We start from the raw sequence: 16,997 nt of genomic DNA, 5'->3' as shown, positions 1-16,997 counted from the left end.
TTTTGAATCAAATTTAAATTGAAAGTTTCCAAAAGGAGTTGTTAGAGAGTTCAAAACCGTAAGTTACCGAGCAGTGGTAGGAGATCAAGACTCAGACTCCATGCCTGCTAAAGAATAAGTTGATGACTCGTAAGCATTGACCTAGTTAAGGGAACCCACCGGAGCCGTAGCGAAAGCGAGTCTTTTATAGGACAATTGTCATTGCTTATGGACCCGAACCTTTTCATATTTAACCCTAAACCATGCCTTTCGCTTTTTCCAGTGGGCAGGCAAGCTGAGGGGCCATTGTACAGGGTTGTTATTTGAATAAAGTGGAAAAAGAAAAAGAGGTAAGAGAATGAAGAGAGAAGAAGCAACCACCTCACCTCACCTCAATCAAGTAGGAATGTCCTAATAATGCCTTACAAACTCAAGTGATAAAGAATTAATTCATTTTTTTTTCAATTCAATCCCTTTAAATTAATATTATAATAATAATAATATATATATATATATATATACACACACACATATAAGGTAAGGAATAAAAGAGGACAAATTATTTAAAATAAAAGGGGGGAGGGAAGAGGTGGCAGATCACATGGAGAAGATGAGGTTAGTTAATTATATGATTAAAAAGAAAAGAAAATTGAGAGAAATGGACAAAAGCTATTATTATTATTATTTAATATTTGTTAAAATAAAGAATTGGAAAATCCTAATATTCAGTAGTAATTAATTATATACACACAAGAAAAAAAAAAAAGAAATAATTAGAAAAAAAAAAGAAATAATTAGAAAAAGAAAACATCCCGTCTGTCTGCATTGGCGGAAGATAAAAAAAATGGCTACAATTATTGACTACCAAAACTAACAAAGTTAGAGACAAAGGAAGGGGGTATTGGCATTGGAATTGGTTGTTAGACAGTGTAATGTTGATTAATTGTGTCGATGTCTAGTCCTTTCAACTTCACCACCGACTCCACCCGACCTTTTAGAGTGTGCAACTCCCGCAACCTATCCATCCAACAAGATACTAGAAATTAGTATCAAAGAGCACAAACTACGAAAAACTTCTCTCATTCAGAGGCATTCAAGTAACACTATAGTGGCATTGCTTAAGGAAGATGACTCGGGGTAGTAGGTACGTACCTTGCGATTTCAGCCCGTCGTCTGGCTTGCTCGGCGATTTCGGAGAGCTCCCCACAACTGTTCCTATCAGAGAGAGTGTTGTTGGATTGAGGTAGTTGAAGACCATGAATGGTTCTTTGTGTGGTTGCCCATTGTGCTTCTCTCTCTTCTTTCCCGTAATCTTTCTTGGTTGTGAAAGCAGTCTATGATGAGGGAGACCAACAGGAGAGGAAGTCCATGAAAACTGAGTTCAGTTCATAATAGAACAAAAGAAAGGTAATCAAACGGGGCTAAGAGTGTGCCTACCTTGTTCTGCAAAAGGTTGTTCCAAGCCCTTCCACTAAGAATATAGCGAATGGTAAATTTGAGGATATCAAGAGGGATGTATGTTATCAAACTATATAGCCAGATCACACCAGCCCATCCCCAGCCAGTGCCTTTTATTCTTGCAAAATCCCAGCTTGCATACACTGCTATTAATGTTGCTACCTGTCACGTAACCGAAAACGAGTTTCGTTGCTTGCTTAACCAGTTCAATGAGCTAAAATGCTAAGAATAAAGGTTTTTACTTATTGTTGTACTTACCAGCTGGGCAACTATGAACGCGCTCACTAAGAGAAGTCCGGGACGTTCCACGAAGGACCAACTTCGAGACCTTGTGACAAAGATAAGGGCCTGACTCACGATACTAACTTGTAGATACAATGCTGCCATCATTCTCGGGTCGTCGTTCCTCAGGGATGCTACGTTAAACTTGTTCTGCAAAAGGAAATTGGAAATACAAAACATGACACAGGAGAACAAAGGTATGTCACAAGAACTTGAATAGATATCCAGTGTGGATCATACAAGACTTCTTTGTTCTTACTGAGCAAAAGTCGGTGTCTCGCACGATCCAGAAGAATAACACTGTCATCAGAGCCAAGTATCCTCCCAACACAATGCCAGTAGCAAAAATTTCCTTCAACTTCCAACTGTCGGGTTGTGGAGAAGGCTTAACTCGATCCTTCGAAATGGTCATGATTGTTCCTAGTGCACACAGTACACAAAAAAAGTTAGAATTCCTGATCCATTCAGATAATAGGAAAGCCAGTGGATGAACCAACATTTTTGGTAGCCATACCATCGTTTAGAATAGCTATAATTAGAACCATGAATGGAGCGAAATCAAATTTCCAAATCAAAGCAATCAACAGAAAACCAAACTGCAATGTCAACAGAAAGAAATGTTAATCTCCAGCCCATATAGGTTGATATGAACATAAGTATTTCAATCTATTATCATTATATTTACCACTATACGGATGGTGATGGAAACTGCATAAATCTGCAAAAAAGGAAGGAAAAAAAAAACGATGAATGAGTTAGAGTTGTGTAAGTAATCAATTAAAACTGGCTGCATCAAAGTATAAACTAACCGTATAATTCTTCATCCTCTGGAAAATAGCTCTACTGGTCAGTACTGCACTGATAATGACACTCAATCCTGGTTCGGTGAGGACGATGTCAGAAGCGCTCCTAGCTGCATCAGTTGCATCAGCAACAGCAATTCCAATATCTGCCTTCTTTAGTGCAGGGGCGTCATTGACACCATCTCCAGTCATTCCACAAATGTGCTTCTTCTCTTGTAACCTTCTCACAATTTCATATTTGTGTTCTGCCATATGCAAATAAGCTTAGCAAAGCTATGTATGACAATGCATCTGTATTTGGAGAACTTTATAGGTAACCAGCAAAATGGAATAAAACAATAGGGCAGAGATAAAGCATGAGCTTGCACATATCGATATGACAAAGAGCATGGGGAACAGAAAGTTAAATTAAGGGAGAAAGGTAAAATTATTCATGATGATCTTCAATCATTATAAAACGATTATTTCCTATTCTCTAGCAATCAATGCTATTTAAGTTTAAGGGAAGTTGCAGAACCCACCTGGAAATACACCAGCAAATCCATCAGCCGTTTCAATCAACTCATCCACATGAAGGGTGTCTGCTGATGCATCCCTGTTTTGACTAAGTAATGCAGAAGAAGGGTACATATTTGATCCCATACCGAGCCTCCGACCGGTTTCCTTAGCAATAGCCAGTTGGTCCCCTATAATTAAGGCATCATTCAAATGCTATGCAGAAAAAAATGTTCGTATATAACACAGTAAGTGTAAAGATAGTGATATTTGCTTTGCACATACCAGTAATCATCTTGACATTCACTCCAAGGTTCAGAGCCCTTCTGATGGTTTCTGCACTATCATGCCTGGGAGGATCAAACAGAGCTAACAACCCAACAAGTTGCCATGGATCTCCTGGACTTTCTTTGGTTTTCTCAGGTACTTCCTGTGGATCAGTAGTTAAATAATAAGCTTGGAGAATAGAGCTTGCTATTGATCATTCATAACATGAGTGAAGGTTAACATTTGAAAACCTGTCTGGCAACACCCAATGATCGGAGTCCGCATTCAGCAAACTTATCAATCACTCCATGAACTTTCTCCCTGACGACTTCATTTGAATTGCAAAGATTTAAGATCTATTTCAAACAAGGAAAAATGAGAAATGAACAAATCCTTATAAACTAACTTGCACCAGTCAAGAATACAAAGAGAAATAACTTTACCTGCTCTGGAGCACCTTTGCTAACTCGGTGCCAGCTTTCGTTGGAATCGATATAAGTGAGAGCAGTTCTCTTATCAACAGGGTTGAATGGAAAAAAATGAACCTCTCTAATACCAGCTCGTGCCTGCATAATTTTGTCATCAATATATCATGTAAAATTCTGATTATCAAACTTTTGCTCATTTTTAAAAATCATGAACTAAAACTACACCTCTTTTGGATCTGCCAGCATTCCAACGATAGCAGCATCTATGGCGTCCTGATTTTCGGTCCTAGAGGCCCTTGCTGCAAGAAGAATGACATGTTCTTTATCCACATCCCCCACAAAGACTTCAGTCAAGGATTGGTCAACAGTGAGCCTATTCAAGGTTAATGTTCCAGTCTTATCACTGCAAAGGACATCCATGCCAGCCATCTCCTCAATGGCAGTCATCCGCTTGGTAATTGCACCTTGCTTAGAAAGACGGTGGGAACCAATGGCCATGGTGACAGACAAAACAGTGGGCATGGCAATAGGAATTCCTCCAATCAAAAGAACCAGCAAATTGTCAATGCCATCCCTATATGCACGATGCTGAATTGGGTACATGACTATGATCTCAATAACAATTCCAATAGCAATGGAGCAAATACAGAAGTTCCCAATCGCAGTAAGAACTTTTTGGAAATGCCCAACTTGATTGGTGCTGTCCACTAAATGAGCAGCTTTTCCAAAGAAGGTATGCACACCAGTGGCAATCACTACTGCTTCGATTTCTCCCTGTTTACATGTCGACCCCGAAAAAACCTCGTCCGAAGGGTTTTTGGTAACCGGGAGGGACTCACCAGTTAAAGCAGATTGATCAATCTTCAAAGGGTCCCCTTCAAGAAGACGAGCATCAGCAGGGACAATGTCTCCCAGTTTGATACTTATTATATCTCCTGGAACAAGCATTGCAGCATCTTGCTCACTCCAACGACCATCTCTGAGAACCTAGTTATATATACCACACAAGGGCAAAGATAAATAAGAGGAAATTAAGCAACTAATAATGATGTTTTAGTATGCTCTGAACCTTAGTTCTGGGAGCAAGACCGGCCATAAGGGCTGCAGCTGCATTTCCTGCGTTGTTTTCTTCAAGAAAGCTGATGGTTGAGTTGATTAAAAGTAGGGCAATGACTCCCACGCAATCCTGCCAGTCCGGAGGCCTTCCGCCGCCGTTTGCTAAGACAATAGCCATTATAGCCGCTGCTTCCATGACCCAAGAGAGAGGGTTCCACATAAACCCTAGAAATTTCAGGATTTTGCTCTCCTGTTTCCACACAAACGGTACTCTAAATCGATTTGAAACAACTCAACCATTGTTCGAAAGAAGAACATACAAAATTTCATAGTAATGAGACCTTTTTCTCTTCCAGTTTGTTCGGTCCGAAAACTTGAAGCCGATTGGCTCCTTCCTCTGAACTGAGACCTTCTTTTGTGCATTTGAGCTTCTCAAACACTTCGCCGATTGGAATATGTTCCTGTAAACACAAACATGAACATAAACATAAACATAAACATAAACAAAGCGTTTATAATCACGAAGGCGTCCGCATGGCGAAAGTTGTTAAAGTAAATCAAATCGTCACGAAATTGATCAAATCGAGGAAGATATTCATGAAGAAATCTCACTATTTCTGTAAACGTTTCGTACGGACATAAAACGCTGTCGTTTTACAACGCCTTAACGGAACTCCAAATATGAACAAAGAATCAGAATAGCCAAAAATAACGAAGCCTTACGTTCTTTCTCACAGTTCTCAGTCACTGGAATTACACCAAACGATCACTACGTCGCGGATTCCAAATTCTCATCACTCATCACAAACAAAAATCCTCAAATTACTGTTCGTTTTTTCGATCAAACGAAAACATGCAAAAACAATCCGCCGCCGATGCATGCAAAACTCCATAATCTCGAACAATCAGAGATTGATCGATTCAATACAAAAAAAATACACAAGACACTTACGATTGACGTGAAGATTCAATCGCATTTCAAACACCGAGCGATGATCCGAACATTATGATCATAAAGGAACCAGAAAACAGTGAAGAAAGAAAAAAAAGAAGAAGCAAGAAGAGAAAGAAGTACCAGATCGACGGACTCGTTGCGAATCTCTTGGAGAGTGATAGGATTGGCCATTGTTGATGATCAAGAAGAATGTGGTTGGTGAAATTGAGTGGACACTACGAAGATCAAAAGGCGGTGATTTAATATAGGGGAGGGAGGATCTGTGGATTCGTAATCCGTAATGGAATTTAGAAATATACGAGAATTCATGATCAGAATCATTATGAATTCTATTCCAAGTACTAAACGAGAATCAAGATCTTCGTTGACGGAGCAAAACCCCTACCTAATTTACCCACGTGATTAACTAATTTAACTTCCAATGCCAAACCTCTTATTAATTAATTTATTATATTAAAGCTAGGGCTAATTAATAATTTCATTAATTAGAACTTCGAATTACTTTATATTTTGAGTTAATTAAAATCCTACATATATAATTATCCACTTTAAGTTTTGTGAGGGTCTTAATCGTAAATATAAAATCACATGGCTTAGAATCTAATAAATAAATAAAATCTACCTCCGAAAAAAATAAGTTGAGTTATATTGATTTATGATTTTTATTTTTTAAAAATTAATGAAATATTATGTTTGATTTTAACTTGAAATACTCGAGCTTATTTTGATTATTTTGAGAAGATAATTATATATGTTTATTATCAAAATAGAGAATATTTTGAGAGATAATAGGCGTTTGTGCTGGAAAATAAATAAATAAATAAATTCACTTTTTAAATTTCAATTGAGATAATTGAGCTATATCTATATATCTATATATATATATTATATAATTTAAATATAGATAATTTTATGGAGTTGTTTATTGGTGAACAAATTGATAAATTTATTTTAATTAAAAATAAAAAAATAATGAAAATTGATGAAAGAAGATGAAACATGAAAACTTTAAATAAACGATTCTTTCAAACCGAGAATTTTAAAAAATTCGTGTATCACGAGGATATCATTTTTGGGTGGCTCCTTAGGATGTCCACCTAGAACTATTTTGATGGCTTATATATATAAATTTTAAACAACGATTCGTTTAAAATGAGAATCTTAAGAAACTCGTGTATCACACGGACATTAAAAATAGTTTTTTAAAATACCTGCTAAGAATCATTTAGATAGTTAATATATATGTGGTTTTTTTAAAATGAGAATCTTAAGAAACTCGTGTGTCACGAGGACATCTAAATTTTTTGGTGGCTCTTTAGAATGCATCTATTTCATACTAGCGTTTCTCTCTAATTTGCGTTCATCATTTGTATCTAAATAAGTTTTACGTACATGTGAACGTTAATGCATTACCGGTTTTAAAATGAAATTCTAACGAACCATAAAGCGACTAATAGGAGAGACAAAACATGATTTATAGATTTGAGCCATTTTTCCACAACTTAAATACACAAAGCTTCCACAGTGTCGCTTATTCAAGCTGAATCTATGATCTAGCTCTATACAAATCCGTACACCTAATCAAACTACTCATGATACAAGAGCCTTGTTTTAGCTATAGTCAAAGGTTTTTATGTCCAATATTAGGTTCCAACACAAACTACCTTCCTGTTTTCCCCCCCTCAGTTTCTTCGTCTTCCACGTCGCAGATATGCCATTCTACTCGTCTTCCCCGCTGCTACGTTGCTTTCTGTAATTGGCTTCTCTACCGTATTAACGTTATAACCAGCATCGTTTTTTTCCTTGCTACCATTATGGTTTCCTTCTGATACATCTTTACCAACTTGGTTTCCATCTGATGGAACTTTATTGGCAGTGGCATCAGCGTCGTTCGTGTTTGGGACCTCCATGGACACTTCACTTAGTTCGCATCGCTCCTTAACAGGAAGCCCTTTTGCCTCATGGTCGTGACCTGATGAATTGCTTTCTTCAACTATCTTGTCGACATGGTTCTCTTCTACAGCAAGCTCCCCAGTGGAACTGCAATGGAAGACAAGAAAATCAGCTATATGCAGTATTCGCTTGGATACAGAAATCGAGAGAGATAGACACCGAGATACCTAGGTAACGACGGAAGACCGTTGGCCAGCCCTGCAACTTCATGGACTGTAGAGCATCCTCTCTCATCTAAACTTGAATTTGATGCTGCACAGAAAAGCAAATACAGTTTACTATTTAATTGTTAGTGAAGCATATACTACACAATAGGAGCTGATCATAGATCTCTCATTTTTTTTCGATTTTTGATGTTATACATTTTTTTTTTTAATGATTATGAAAGTCTAGATCAGCTTGTTTTTTTGTAACAGCCCAAGCTCACCGCTAGCAGATATTGTCATTTTTTGACTTTCTCTTCCAGGCTTCCTCTCAATGTTTTAAAATGCGTCCGCTAGGGAGAGGTTTTCACACCCTTACAAAAAAAATGTTTCAATCCCCTTTCCAACCGATGTGGGATCTCACAATCCACCCTCCTTCGAGGCCCAGCGTCCTCGCTGGCACACTGTCTCGTATCCACCCCCTTAGGAGCTCAGCCTCCTCGCTGGCACATTACCCGATGTCTGGCTCTAATACCATTTGTAACAGCCTAAGTCCACCTTTAGCAGATATTGTCTTCTTTAAGATTTCCCTTATGGGCTTCCACTCAAGGTTTTAAAAGGGAGAAGTTTCTACACACTTATAAAGAATTTTTCATTCCCCTCTCCAACCAATGTGGGACACACTCATAAATCCTACAGAACTACAGCTTAATCCTGCAAACATAGGATAAAACTATTACGCACCTTTCCTCTCATTGGTAGGATTGGTTTCAAAATCCTGCAAGGAAGAGGCATAATAGAACTGTATCAAGCATCAAATAAAATCAGTACCATTCTACTCAGACTAGCTTTCTCTGTAGATCAGGCAGAGTTAATAACTCTCAAGACAGCCAAATATGTACAGATGACAGCCGAGAAGTAATTTAAAAAAGCTGGTAGATATCTAGTCTTATTTACGTATAGCAATACCAAACAGGGCGAAAATCACCCTACAAGCCATCCACAGCCAATCTAAGAAGGCTGGTCACATCCCCTGCCCTAGATACCAAGTATAAAATTTAACGAACTGGTTTTGCAATTTGCCCCTCCTATAATCTACATTTGCAATTGGAGGCCTTACAAAGCCGTTTTGGGAGTCTGTTACCTTATCCTGTTGTTGAAAAATGCTGCCTGAGCCAAGTAAGCAAGCCCCATTTTCTGGCACATCTTGTGTGATCTTTGACTCTGTGAGGTGCAAATGAGGGTCACAATGTTCAGGGACTATCTTTTACAAATGTAAGTACACTGTTCGACATGCAGAAATGTGTACCTGATAAGTTATGAGTAACAGAAATGTCTGCAAACCGATTCATTGATTTATCTATTGACTGTACAGCATGTTGCATTTTTTCTTGACTGTGAATTTTCGGATAGTCTGAACGTGCAGAACTCAAATTACCTTTGTAGTCTGAAGCAAATAAAGACCAATCAAGCTTGGCAGATGAGCGGGATCTTAGCATTTCCTCGGTTGCTTTTGATCGCACACGTCGTATTTCCTCCTGGATGTTCCATGATCCACTGGCAGGAGATTCCCTTTTGATCTGCACCCCAATGTCAACAAACAGAATGACAGATTGAGAAACTCAAAAAGTATTTATCATTAAACTTTCATATGGGGGTCGTGACTTGGAAGACGATCATACTAAAAAATTGTAAGATGGGGAAAATGTTTTGGAGAAGCATCATGAGTGTAGTTTAATGGATAAAATGGTACCTTAGATGAAGACAGTGGGTTTCCACTAACTGAAAATGATGTTTCTTCTTTGAAGAGCTGTAACCTTGATGGTGAAGGAGACTTAAACTCAAAATTATTCACGGAAGGAGAGGCCCATATAGGGCGTTCTCGCATGTATGATTTGGCTACATCTACAAGTGAACCCGTCTCTTCATCATTAACCTGCAGCAGCATATATTTCAATATTCCAAGAAGAAAAACCTATATAAGAACACATACCAACTCTAAATTTTGTATTATAGTATTATAGTATTATCATACCAACTCTATAGAAGAACAAAATCATTGAGAATAATATGGAGTGTAAGAAACCACTAAAGCGTAACAACTAGCAAGAAATAATCAAATTTATATGTGGCAGATAGGATGTTCATACGTACAAATAAACCATTTGCTCAGAAATGGAGTTCTTAACAAGTGAACTGAAGGGAATGTTGAACTGTAAGTGTAATGTAAACAAAAGTTGATCCATTACGTGATTATTCATATGCCATTCAAGAATAACAAAAGAAAGAATCACCAACCAGTGGCAACATCGTGGAATTCAAGGTGCATGGCCCATGATCCAATTCCAATGTCGAACTAGACCCCAATCCCAATCGTTTTTCATTCAACCATGTTTTCGCCTCAAGAATTGCTGTGCTGCAGACTGCAGACCCGCCATCATCTGTATCAATTTGTACACGATTCATTATTTGCATAAGATAAAATTATGGTTTACTGGAAATTGAAAGATCAGTACCACTATCAACTGCTTTGTTTGAAAGCTCAGTCAGCCGCCCTGCAGCCTCTCCTTCAATGCTTTGACATTCCACAACCCTTGATTCAATTATCTGAAATAACTTGTCACGCTCTGCCCTGCTTGAATGAAAGTGATGAACAAGAAGGCACTGGTAACAAATAATTGAAGGCTATCATCTAAGCGTCAGTGACCTAACTCAATTTGTTGTCATTTTTCACTCATGAACTAAACTATTTAACCATGAGGACATCAATCATTGAATATATAGGGACTTAAGTTTGAAGAGGAACAATAACTTATTTCCGCATGCACGGACAGTCTATATAAACTAAAACCATAGTAGCATTCATCAAGATAAAAGTGCAAGCAAGCTAGTAAAACCAAGATGAGAATTGTTAATCATAGAAAACAAAACGGAAATTCTCCTTTTCCAGTTAACTGATAGAGAGCTACATAAGAAATGTCTAGACCAAATTACATGTCGCACAAACACAATGGCTTAATTATAGTGCAAAATAGATAGAATTACAACATGAAACAATGAACAAGTTCCGGCAGAACTCCTCAAAAAATTACTGTCATACCTAGAGAAGGTTTCCTGCATCAGTAGCTGTTCAATTAGATGCTTGCTATCTTTCTTCTCTGGAGGAAAGTCCTTCCTAAATGAATTGACCATCTCTGATGTCCCACTCTTCCAACATAAAAATATCAATCAGACACACTGGTGTAGTCTATATAAATCAAATACCAAATAATCCATTGTCTTACACTTTGATTCTGTCACACATAATTTAGTTATATGGATATCATGTTGAATCAAGAATAGATCTTCCATAAATATATTTTATTGATTTATATACCCACATTGCACTAGCGAACCCTCAAACCATTAACTCTAGTACAATGCTAGATCACTTAATTATGAAAATTATTTCTTTCAACATAAAAAGAATTAAAATAAGAATGATGTTATTAAAGCATGATATTACAACACTCAATCACATATCAAACTTGATAGCAGGTCTGCTAGAAAAATATTGAGATATTTCTTATATTGCCTGATAATGAGACAAACAACCTAATTTCAATTTTATGAGAAAAAACCTCAACAAGTACATGATTTAACATCTAGATTGTTTACCTTCTTCACTCCATTTCCCTGGAAGACACGATTGTCATCATGAACATCATCTTCGACATCATCCTCTGTTAAACAAGATGCAATACATCTTTAAAAGAGCCATATAAGCAAACTAGAAGCAGAGAACTTTTTTTTTTTTTTTATCAAGAAACAATGTTTTCATTGAGAATAATTGAAAGAATACAAGGACATATTTAAAAAAAAAAAAAAACAAGTCACCCAAAAGAAGGGAGTCTGAACATACCTACAAGAAATTAATTCAGTCCAAAAATATACAACTCTCATGTCAATGATGATACAATTTTGTTCTATGACAATGACCAAACCAATATTCAAAACATATTTAATGTAGTAAAGTGATTTGAGATAGCCTCAGGGCCATAAACCAATTTGGAAAGGTCATGTCTGAGCATCTTGAGAATGCCAGCTTCAATGTTGTTTTCTCTTACACACCTCAATGCCATGGGCCACAATTCAATGGAAAAATGGTTTGAACCAAGCAAGCTAGTATTTAAAGACTCCTTAAGTTCATCTTGATGGACGTTCAAATTTTCTGAAGGAAAGGAAACCCGAATTGAATATCCAAGTTCAATTTCTCACCAACTCTTACAATTGTCGTGGCGCTATAAAGTTTCATTTCTCTTCACAAGGTTTCCCAATGAATTTTGTACTTATTCTTTTGTTGTAATTGATTTTAATTGGGTGTACTCTTATAAGCTCCCACGGAGTGTATAGATTCTTGATTGTAACTTTTCACTAAAACAATCAAAATGCTGCTTCTTGTTCTAAGATAGATCAAACTCCCGCAGACATCATGACATGACCTTGAAATAGAAACCCAGGGCTCAAAACTAGTTTTGAAGAACTAGCACACATTTCAAATGTAGCCGTAAGGCTGGAAGCCTGGAGTTACACTTTTAAGTTAATTTTTGAATTCTAAGTCGTAATATTGCAAACACAAGAGAAACCTAGACCAACTACGTACATGAAAGAAAATTAGGCATCCTAAATGAGTATCAATATTACTGAAACCTAAAATTTCATGAACCCATGCCACAGCCTACCACCCAATTTCATCAATTCCAGCCTCCTGACCATCTTACTGCGTATACTTAACAGCAAACACCATAAAGTTTACCATGAGTTGCTTACTTCTTTTCTAGTACTTCCTCCATTTCCCATCCACATTCAAACTCCGAACTACATTTTGCCCTTCTTGAGCTCCTCCCCAACTTCAGTGTTCTACCTACTTCCCATTTCCTCAAAACAACCTTACATTTCGAAGCACCACAACCATATTAGTCACTCCTAACCCTTGGTAAAAAAAAAAAAAGCTACTCCATCCATAGTTCTCACAAAACATACACAAAAATTCAGTTCAAATTAAGCCAACCTGAATCACTGTCGGAGGAGGACGACGACGACTCGGTAATGAAGACAGAAGAGAGAAACTTTCCAGCGCCGGAAGCAATGGTGAGAGTAGGCGAGAAAATGAACCTGGAGATCCAACTAGGGTTTCCTCCAGGGCCCAAATTCGAAAGTCCAGGACGTTCATAAGGAGTCTTCCTACTCCAAGCTCGCCTAGCTCGAACAATTTTCCCGCCGGTTCTTGACCCTCCGGCTTCACGATATGCAGGAACGGACGCCATGGAAGAAGTTAAGAGTGAAGATACTTCGTTTGCTCAGGCGAGAGAGATTTTCCAGTTATGGAAGGTGAAATAGCCCACTCCGGGGTAAATTGAAAATTGACGTTTTGTAGCATTGAAAAGACAATAATACCCTTTTTCTATCTTGATTTTGTACTTCCATAACCAATGTAGTAAATCAGTATTTGGCTTTTGAGAATTGATGTTTCTCTATGGTCGTGATTTGGTAGATTACTTCCAAACGGTAATATTTGCAAGAGGGGGCATAACTTTAAATTTTTATATTAAGTTGTAATATCACATTCATAAGCGAGGATAACAAAATATTTCTTATAAATATATATAAACTTTTTTTTAGAAAAACCATTTTATAATCAGTGAAACTTATGACAATACATAATGGGTCAAATCGGTCAATATCTAGGGACTTAGGCAGGTACAACTAGTATCAGAATCAGATACGAGGCGGTGTGTCAGCGAAGACGTTGGGTTCTCAAGGGGTGGATTGTGAGATCTCACATTGATTAGAGAAGAGACTTGGGTTGCTACAAGTGGTATCATAGTCAAACACCAAGGGTATACCGATAAAGACGTTGATGTGTCAGCAAGGATGCTGGGTCCCCAAAGGGTAGATGGTGAAATCCAACATTGGTTGGAGAGGGGGCTTGGACGGTTACAATGGTATTAAAGCCAGACATCGAACATTGTGTCAGGGAGAATGCTAGGTTCCCAAAAGGTAAATTATGAGATCCTACATTAGTTAGAGAGGGAGTCTGAGCTATTATAAATAGTATCATAACCAAACACTAGAGATGAGCCAGTAAAGACGGTAGTGTGTCAACAAGGATGCTGGATCCTAAGAAATAGATTGTGAGATCCTATATTGATTGGATAGTGACATTTAAAACCACGAATATTTGAGCATTTTGGAAGGCATTGCACCCCAAACATAGGCGCTGGCTCCTGAATCAGAGCTCAAGAAATCAAGAAGAAGCCATTTGTATTTCATATTTCCTCATGATTGTCGTAGTGTTCCGATACCAACGAGAATCGGTGTCCGTAGCCGTGGAATTCTGTGAACTACCAGGCTTGGTTTGTTCTGAACTGCCTGAAGAACCGCTAGTGCTCCCCATTCGCATTTGATTCAAATACTGAAAAGGCTTAGGCGGCGCCACAATATCCACTCCTCCCTCCAACATCTTCACCACCGCACTCATCCGCGGCCGCTCATCCGGTGCGTCCTGCACGCACCACAGAGCCACCACGCACGCCCGGCTCGCCTTCTCCCTATCCCTCTCGCCAATGCCACACCCAACAACCAACTCATCCAACACACCCTTTTCAAAAGCATCCCACACCTTCTCCGGAAACCAATCAGGATTCCCAGAATCAGTCACCCCAGCATTCCTCTTCCTTCCCACTATCTCAAACAATACCATTCCAAAGCTATAAACATCGCACTTATGCGACACGCGGTAGTTCGTGAGGAAAAACTCTGGCGCTGAGTATCCAAAAGTACCTCGAAAGCCGCTCATCGACACGTGAGTGTTGTCCCTATTGCAAAGCTTGGCAAGCCCAAAATCACCAACTTTGGGGAAAAAGTTGGAATCAAGAAGAATATTGGCTGGCTTAATGTCATAATGAATGATTCTTTGTTGACATTCCTCATGCAAATAAGCAAGCCCTCTTGCAGTCCCAATGGCTATATCATGCAATTTCTCCCATTCCATTGCTTGTTTTCTGTCAAATAAGTACTTATCCAATGACCCATTTTCCAGATACTCAAAAACAAGGGCACTCATGAAATGGTCATAACAAAACCCATAAAGCCTAACCAAATTGATATGATAAGTTCTGCAAATGGAACCAACCTCAGCCATGAACTGTTCTTCAGCTCTTTTGTCTGAGCTTTTCTTAAGGACCTTCACGGCGATGTTGACGCCGTTAGGGAACTGGCCTTTGTAAACCTCTCCGAAGCCGCCGGAGCCGAGGCGAGTGGAGTAGTTGCTTGTGAAGGAATAGAGGTCTGGAGCGGTGAATCTGACCGGTTTTTCTTCGGCTATCTCTCTGAAGAACTTCTCCATTGTTGGTGCATCGGCTTCCCAGATAACAGGGGGAGGAAGAGACACGTGAGGTGCAGGTGCAAGAGGAGGAGCGAGAGTTATGTTCCTTAATTCTCTTACAACGTCTGGTGTAGCTTTCTTGACAAACTTGTATAGACATATGCCAATCACTCCAAAAACCAACAACGAAACCACCAACCCCACCACATCTGAAAATCATATAACAATCAAGCGACCTATCAAAACAAATCAATCTTTTGCTATACACACACATTTATATATATACACACACACATATGTATACGTACAACATTCATTTCAACCAAAACGCCATCTCATAAATTTGTTTCCTTTTCGAATACAACCAGTCGATTTTTCAGTTGACTTAGATAGTTATTTCAAAACAAATTAAAAATTAAAAGTTAAACTTTGTTATTGTTAAAACCCATCATAGAGTTTTAAAGTATTTTGTGGAGTTTTTAAATTTTGTTGTCAGTTTTAAATATACATAAAGAGGAAGTAAGAGAAATAGTGAAAAGAGATCTTTACTCGGGAATTCGTAATCTTCCTGTCTTTATTCTTGTCTAAATCCATATCTTACTTAGTCTCATATATATAAATTGAGAAATTATGTTCAACAATATAGAATACTTTTACATGTAAAATATCATTAAATTTATTATAATAGAGATATTATTTTAGAAAATGAAATTTCTCTATTAAAAAGTTATTTGAAACTGTATTTTTTTTTTAAAAAAAATATATTAAAAATGAAAGGAAAAGGAAAAGGTCCCAAACCCATCCTCCAATCCCATTCCCACTCGTGGATATAAGAAGCATAGTTACACAAACCTTTGTTAAAAATTATATACTAATCTCAAACGAAACGGTTCATTCGATTTTCAGAACTCAAAAAATCATTCCGCGCATGATAAACCTGAAATAACTGACGAACAAGTAAAAAAATTGGAAATACTTACAGAGAATAATCATAGAATTGAATGCCTTTTCGGGGCTAGTAAACGACGAATCTGGTGGGGAGAACCTGATAGAAACAAAAGTTACTAACATAACTCAGATTTGCGATTCGCAATTTTCACAATCAGCCATTAAGATTAACAGAATCGCAAATACTTACTGGCATAAGAGAGCTATTTCGATCATTTCTCCTTGGCTAGGGTTCCGAGAGTGAGGATTTTACAGGCGATTGGCGAGAGAAGACGAAGGATTGAAGAACAAATAGATTCGAAATGGACCGATTCGTGAGGGATTTGAAAGTTACTAACATAACTCAGATTTGCGATTCGTAATTTTCACAATCAGCCATTAAGATGAATAGAATCGCAGATACTTGCTGGCATAACAGAGCTATTTCGATAATTTCTCCTTGGCTAGGGTTCCGAGAGTGAGGATTTTACAGACGATTAGCGATAGTGGAGAAGACGAAGGATTGAAGAACAGGACCGATTCGTGAGGGATTTGATTCTTAAAAGAGAAGAGAAGAGAAGAATCGGAAGTAACCTTGAATTTTCCGTGCTTGACTAGACTCCTCCGTTTGCGAAATCTCGAATTTGACATATTCGTTACGCGGGAAGATGAAAGATGAAGTTTCGCGTTGCGTCGTTTCTTCTAGACTGCCAATGAACCAACTGGCTTAGCTAAATGAAAATGACGTTGTGTTGAAACTCTTTCACTAAAATTTGGCCTAAATTACAATAAATAAACATTAATTTTGTAATTTGCTTATAAAATATCAATATTTTTATACTCTGAAATGCTTTGGGATTGAGCTACCATTAGTCGAAGAAGATG

The 16,997-nt window shown here is 37.9% G+C and overlaps 3 protein-coding genes across 10 annotated transcripts; all 3 read right to left on the bottom strand.

The window, feature by feature from the left end:
* Positions 1-715: 715 nt before the first annotated feature.
* LOC111481068 (plasma membrane ATPase 4-like) lies at positions 716-6,022 on the bottom strand. Of its 2 annotated transcripts, XM_023126379.1 has the most exons (16): positions 5,844-6,005; positions 5,110-5,229; positions 4,782-5,018; positions 3,938-4,699; positions 3,728-3,850; positions 3,536-3,640; positions 3,303-3,447; positions 3,044-3,208; positions 2,529-2,767; positions 2,405-2,437; positions 2,234-2,315; positions 1,979-2,139; positions 1,696-1,869; positions 1,417-1,599; positions 1,132-1,313; positions 716-996 (listed from the first exon to the last, which is right to left on the bottom strand). In XM_023126379.1, the coding sequence occupies exons 1-16, from the start codon at positions 5,892-5,894 to the stop codon at positions 900-902; spliced, it is 2,859 nt and encodes a 952-aa protein (XP_022982147.1). In that variant the 5' UTR covers positions 5,895-6,005; the 3' UTR covers positions 716-899. The 2 variants fall into 2 exon arrangements, with proteins under 2 accessions (XP_022982147.1, XP_022982148.1); XM_023126380.1 differs by lacking the exons at positions 716-996; positions 1,132-1,313; positions 1,417-1,599 and having other exon boundaries at positions 1,778-1,869; positions 1,960-2,139; positions 5,844-6,022.
* Positions 6,023-7,065: 1,043 nt separating this feature from the next.
* Positions 7,066-13,203, bottom strand: LOC111480997 (protein KAKU4-like). 5 transcript variants are annotated; one of them, XR_002717968.1, is made up of 12 exons: positions 12,870-13,202; positions 11,477-11,541; positions 10,920-11,026; positions 10,336-10,451; positions 10,118-10,260; positions 9,573-9,755; positions 9,129-9,399; positions 8,964-9,043; positions 8,564-8,597; positions 7,844-7,928; positions 7,215-7,763; positions 7,066-7,168 (listed from the first exon to the last, which is right to left on the bottom strand). XR_002717968.1 is itself a non-coding variant. In XM_023126251.1 (12 exons), the coding sequence occupies exons 1-12, from the start codon at positions 13,123-13,125 to the stop codon at positions 7,406-7,408; spliced, it is 1,668 nt and encodes a 555-aa protein (XP_022982019.1). In that variant the 5' UTR covers positions 13,126-13,202; the 3' UTR covers positions 7,181-7,405. The 5 variants fall into 5 exon arrangements, 4 of the variants coding, with proteins under 4 accessions (XP_022982019.1, XP_022982020.1, XP_022982018.1 ...); XM_023126251.1 differs by lacking the exon at positions 7,066-7,168 and having other exon boundaries at positions 7,181-7,548; positions 7,579-7,763; XM_023126252.1 differs by lacking the exon at positions 7,066-7,168 and adding an exon at positions 12,629-12,747 and having other exon boundaries at positions 7,181-7,763; positions 12,870-12,984.
* A 675-nt stretch (positions 13,204-13,878) lies between these two features.
* On the bottom strand, positions 13,879-16,850 carry LOC111481045 (rust resistance kinase Lr10-like). 3 transcript variants are annotated; one of them, XM_023126337.1, is made up of 3 exons: positions 16,306-16,850; positions 16,166-16,230; positions 13,879-15,394 (listed from the first exon to the last, which is right to left on the bottom strand). In XM_023126337.1, the coding sequence occupies exons 2-3, from the start codon at positions 16,176-16,178 to the stop codon at positions 14,106-14,108; spliced, it is 1,302 nt and encodes a 433-aa protein (XP_022982105.1). In that variant the 5' UTR covers positions 16,179-16,230; positions 16,306-16,850; the 3' UTR covers positions 13,879-14,105. The 3 variants fall into 3 exon arrangements, with proteins under 3 accessions (XP_022982105.1, XP_022982106.1, XP_022982104.1); XM_023126338.1 differs by having other exon boundaries at positions 16,166-16,249; positions 16,324-16,850; XM_023126336.1 differs by having other exon boundaries at positions 16,324-16,850.
* Positions 16,851-16,997: the final 147 nt, after the last annotated feature.

Source organism: Cucurbita maxima, unplaced genomic scaffold, assembly GCF_002738345.1.
Source record: "Cucurbita maxima cultivar Rimu unplaced genomic scaffold, Cmax_1.0 Cma_Scf00006, whole genome shotgun sequence".
Classification (NCBI taxonomy): Eukaryota; Viridiplantae; Streptophyta; class Magnoliopsida; order Cucurbitales; family Cucurbitaceae; genus Cucurbita; species Cucurbita maxima.
The sequence above is the reverse complement of the archived record's forward strand: the minus strand, read 5'-3'. Positions and strand labels throughout refer to the sequence as shown.

Bases quoted from the DNA above. Each gene is read 5' to 3' on its own strand.
- LOC111480997 (XM_023126248.1), bottom strand. From the start codon at position 13,125: ATGGCGTCCGTTCCTGCATATCGTGAAGCCGGAGGGTCAAGAACCGGC. The intron at 9,044-9,128 runs GTACACATTTCT...TGCACCTCACAG, and splicing joins TGTTACTCATAACTTATCAG to AGTCAAAGATCACACAAGAT. The intron at 7,929-8,563 runs GTGCGTAATAGT...TTTTCTGTGCAG, and splicing joins TCCTACCAATGAGAGGAAAG to CATCAAATTCAAGTTTAGAT.
- LOC111481068 (XM_023126379.1), bottom strand. From the start codon at position 5,894: ATGGCCAATCCTATCACTCTCCAAGAGATTCGCAACGAGTCCGTCGAT. The intron at 3,209-3,302 runs GTATGTGCAAAG...CCTTAATTATAG, and splicing joins GAATGTCAAGATGATTACTG to GGGACCAACTGGCTATTGCT. The intron at 1,870-1,978 runs GTAAGAACAAAG...TTCCTTTTGCAG, and splicing joins GAGACACCGACTTTTGCTCA to AACAAGTTTAACGTAGCATC.
- LOC111481045 (XM_023126336.1), bottom strand. From the start codon at position 16,349: ATGATCGAAATAGCTCTCTTATGCCA. The intron at 16,231-16,323 runs GTAAGTATTTGC...TGTTTCTATCAG, and splicing joins GAAATAGCTCTCTTATGCCA to GTTCTCCCCACCAGATTCGT. The intron at 15,395-16,165 runs GTAAGTATTTCC...TATGATTTTCAG, and splicing joins CAATTCTATGATTATTCTCT to ATGTGGTGGGGTTGGTGGTT.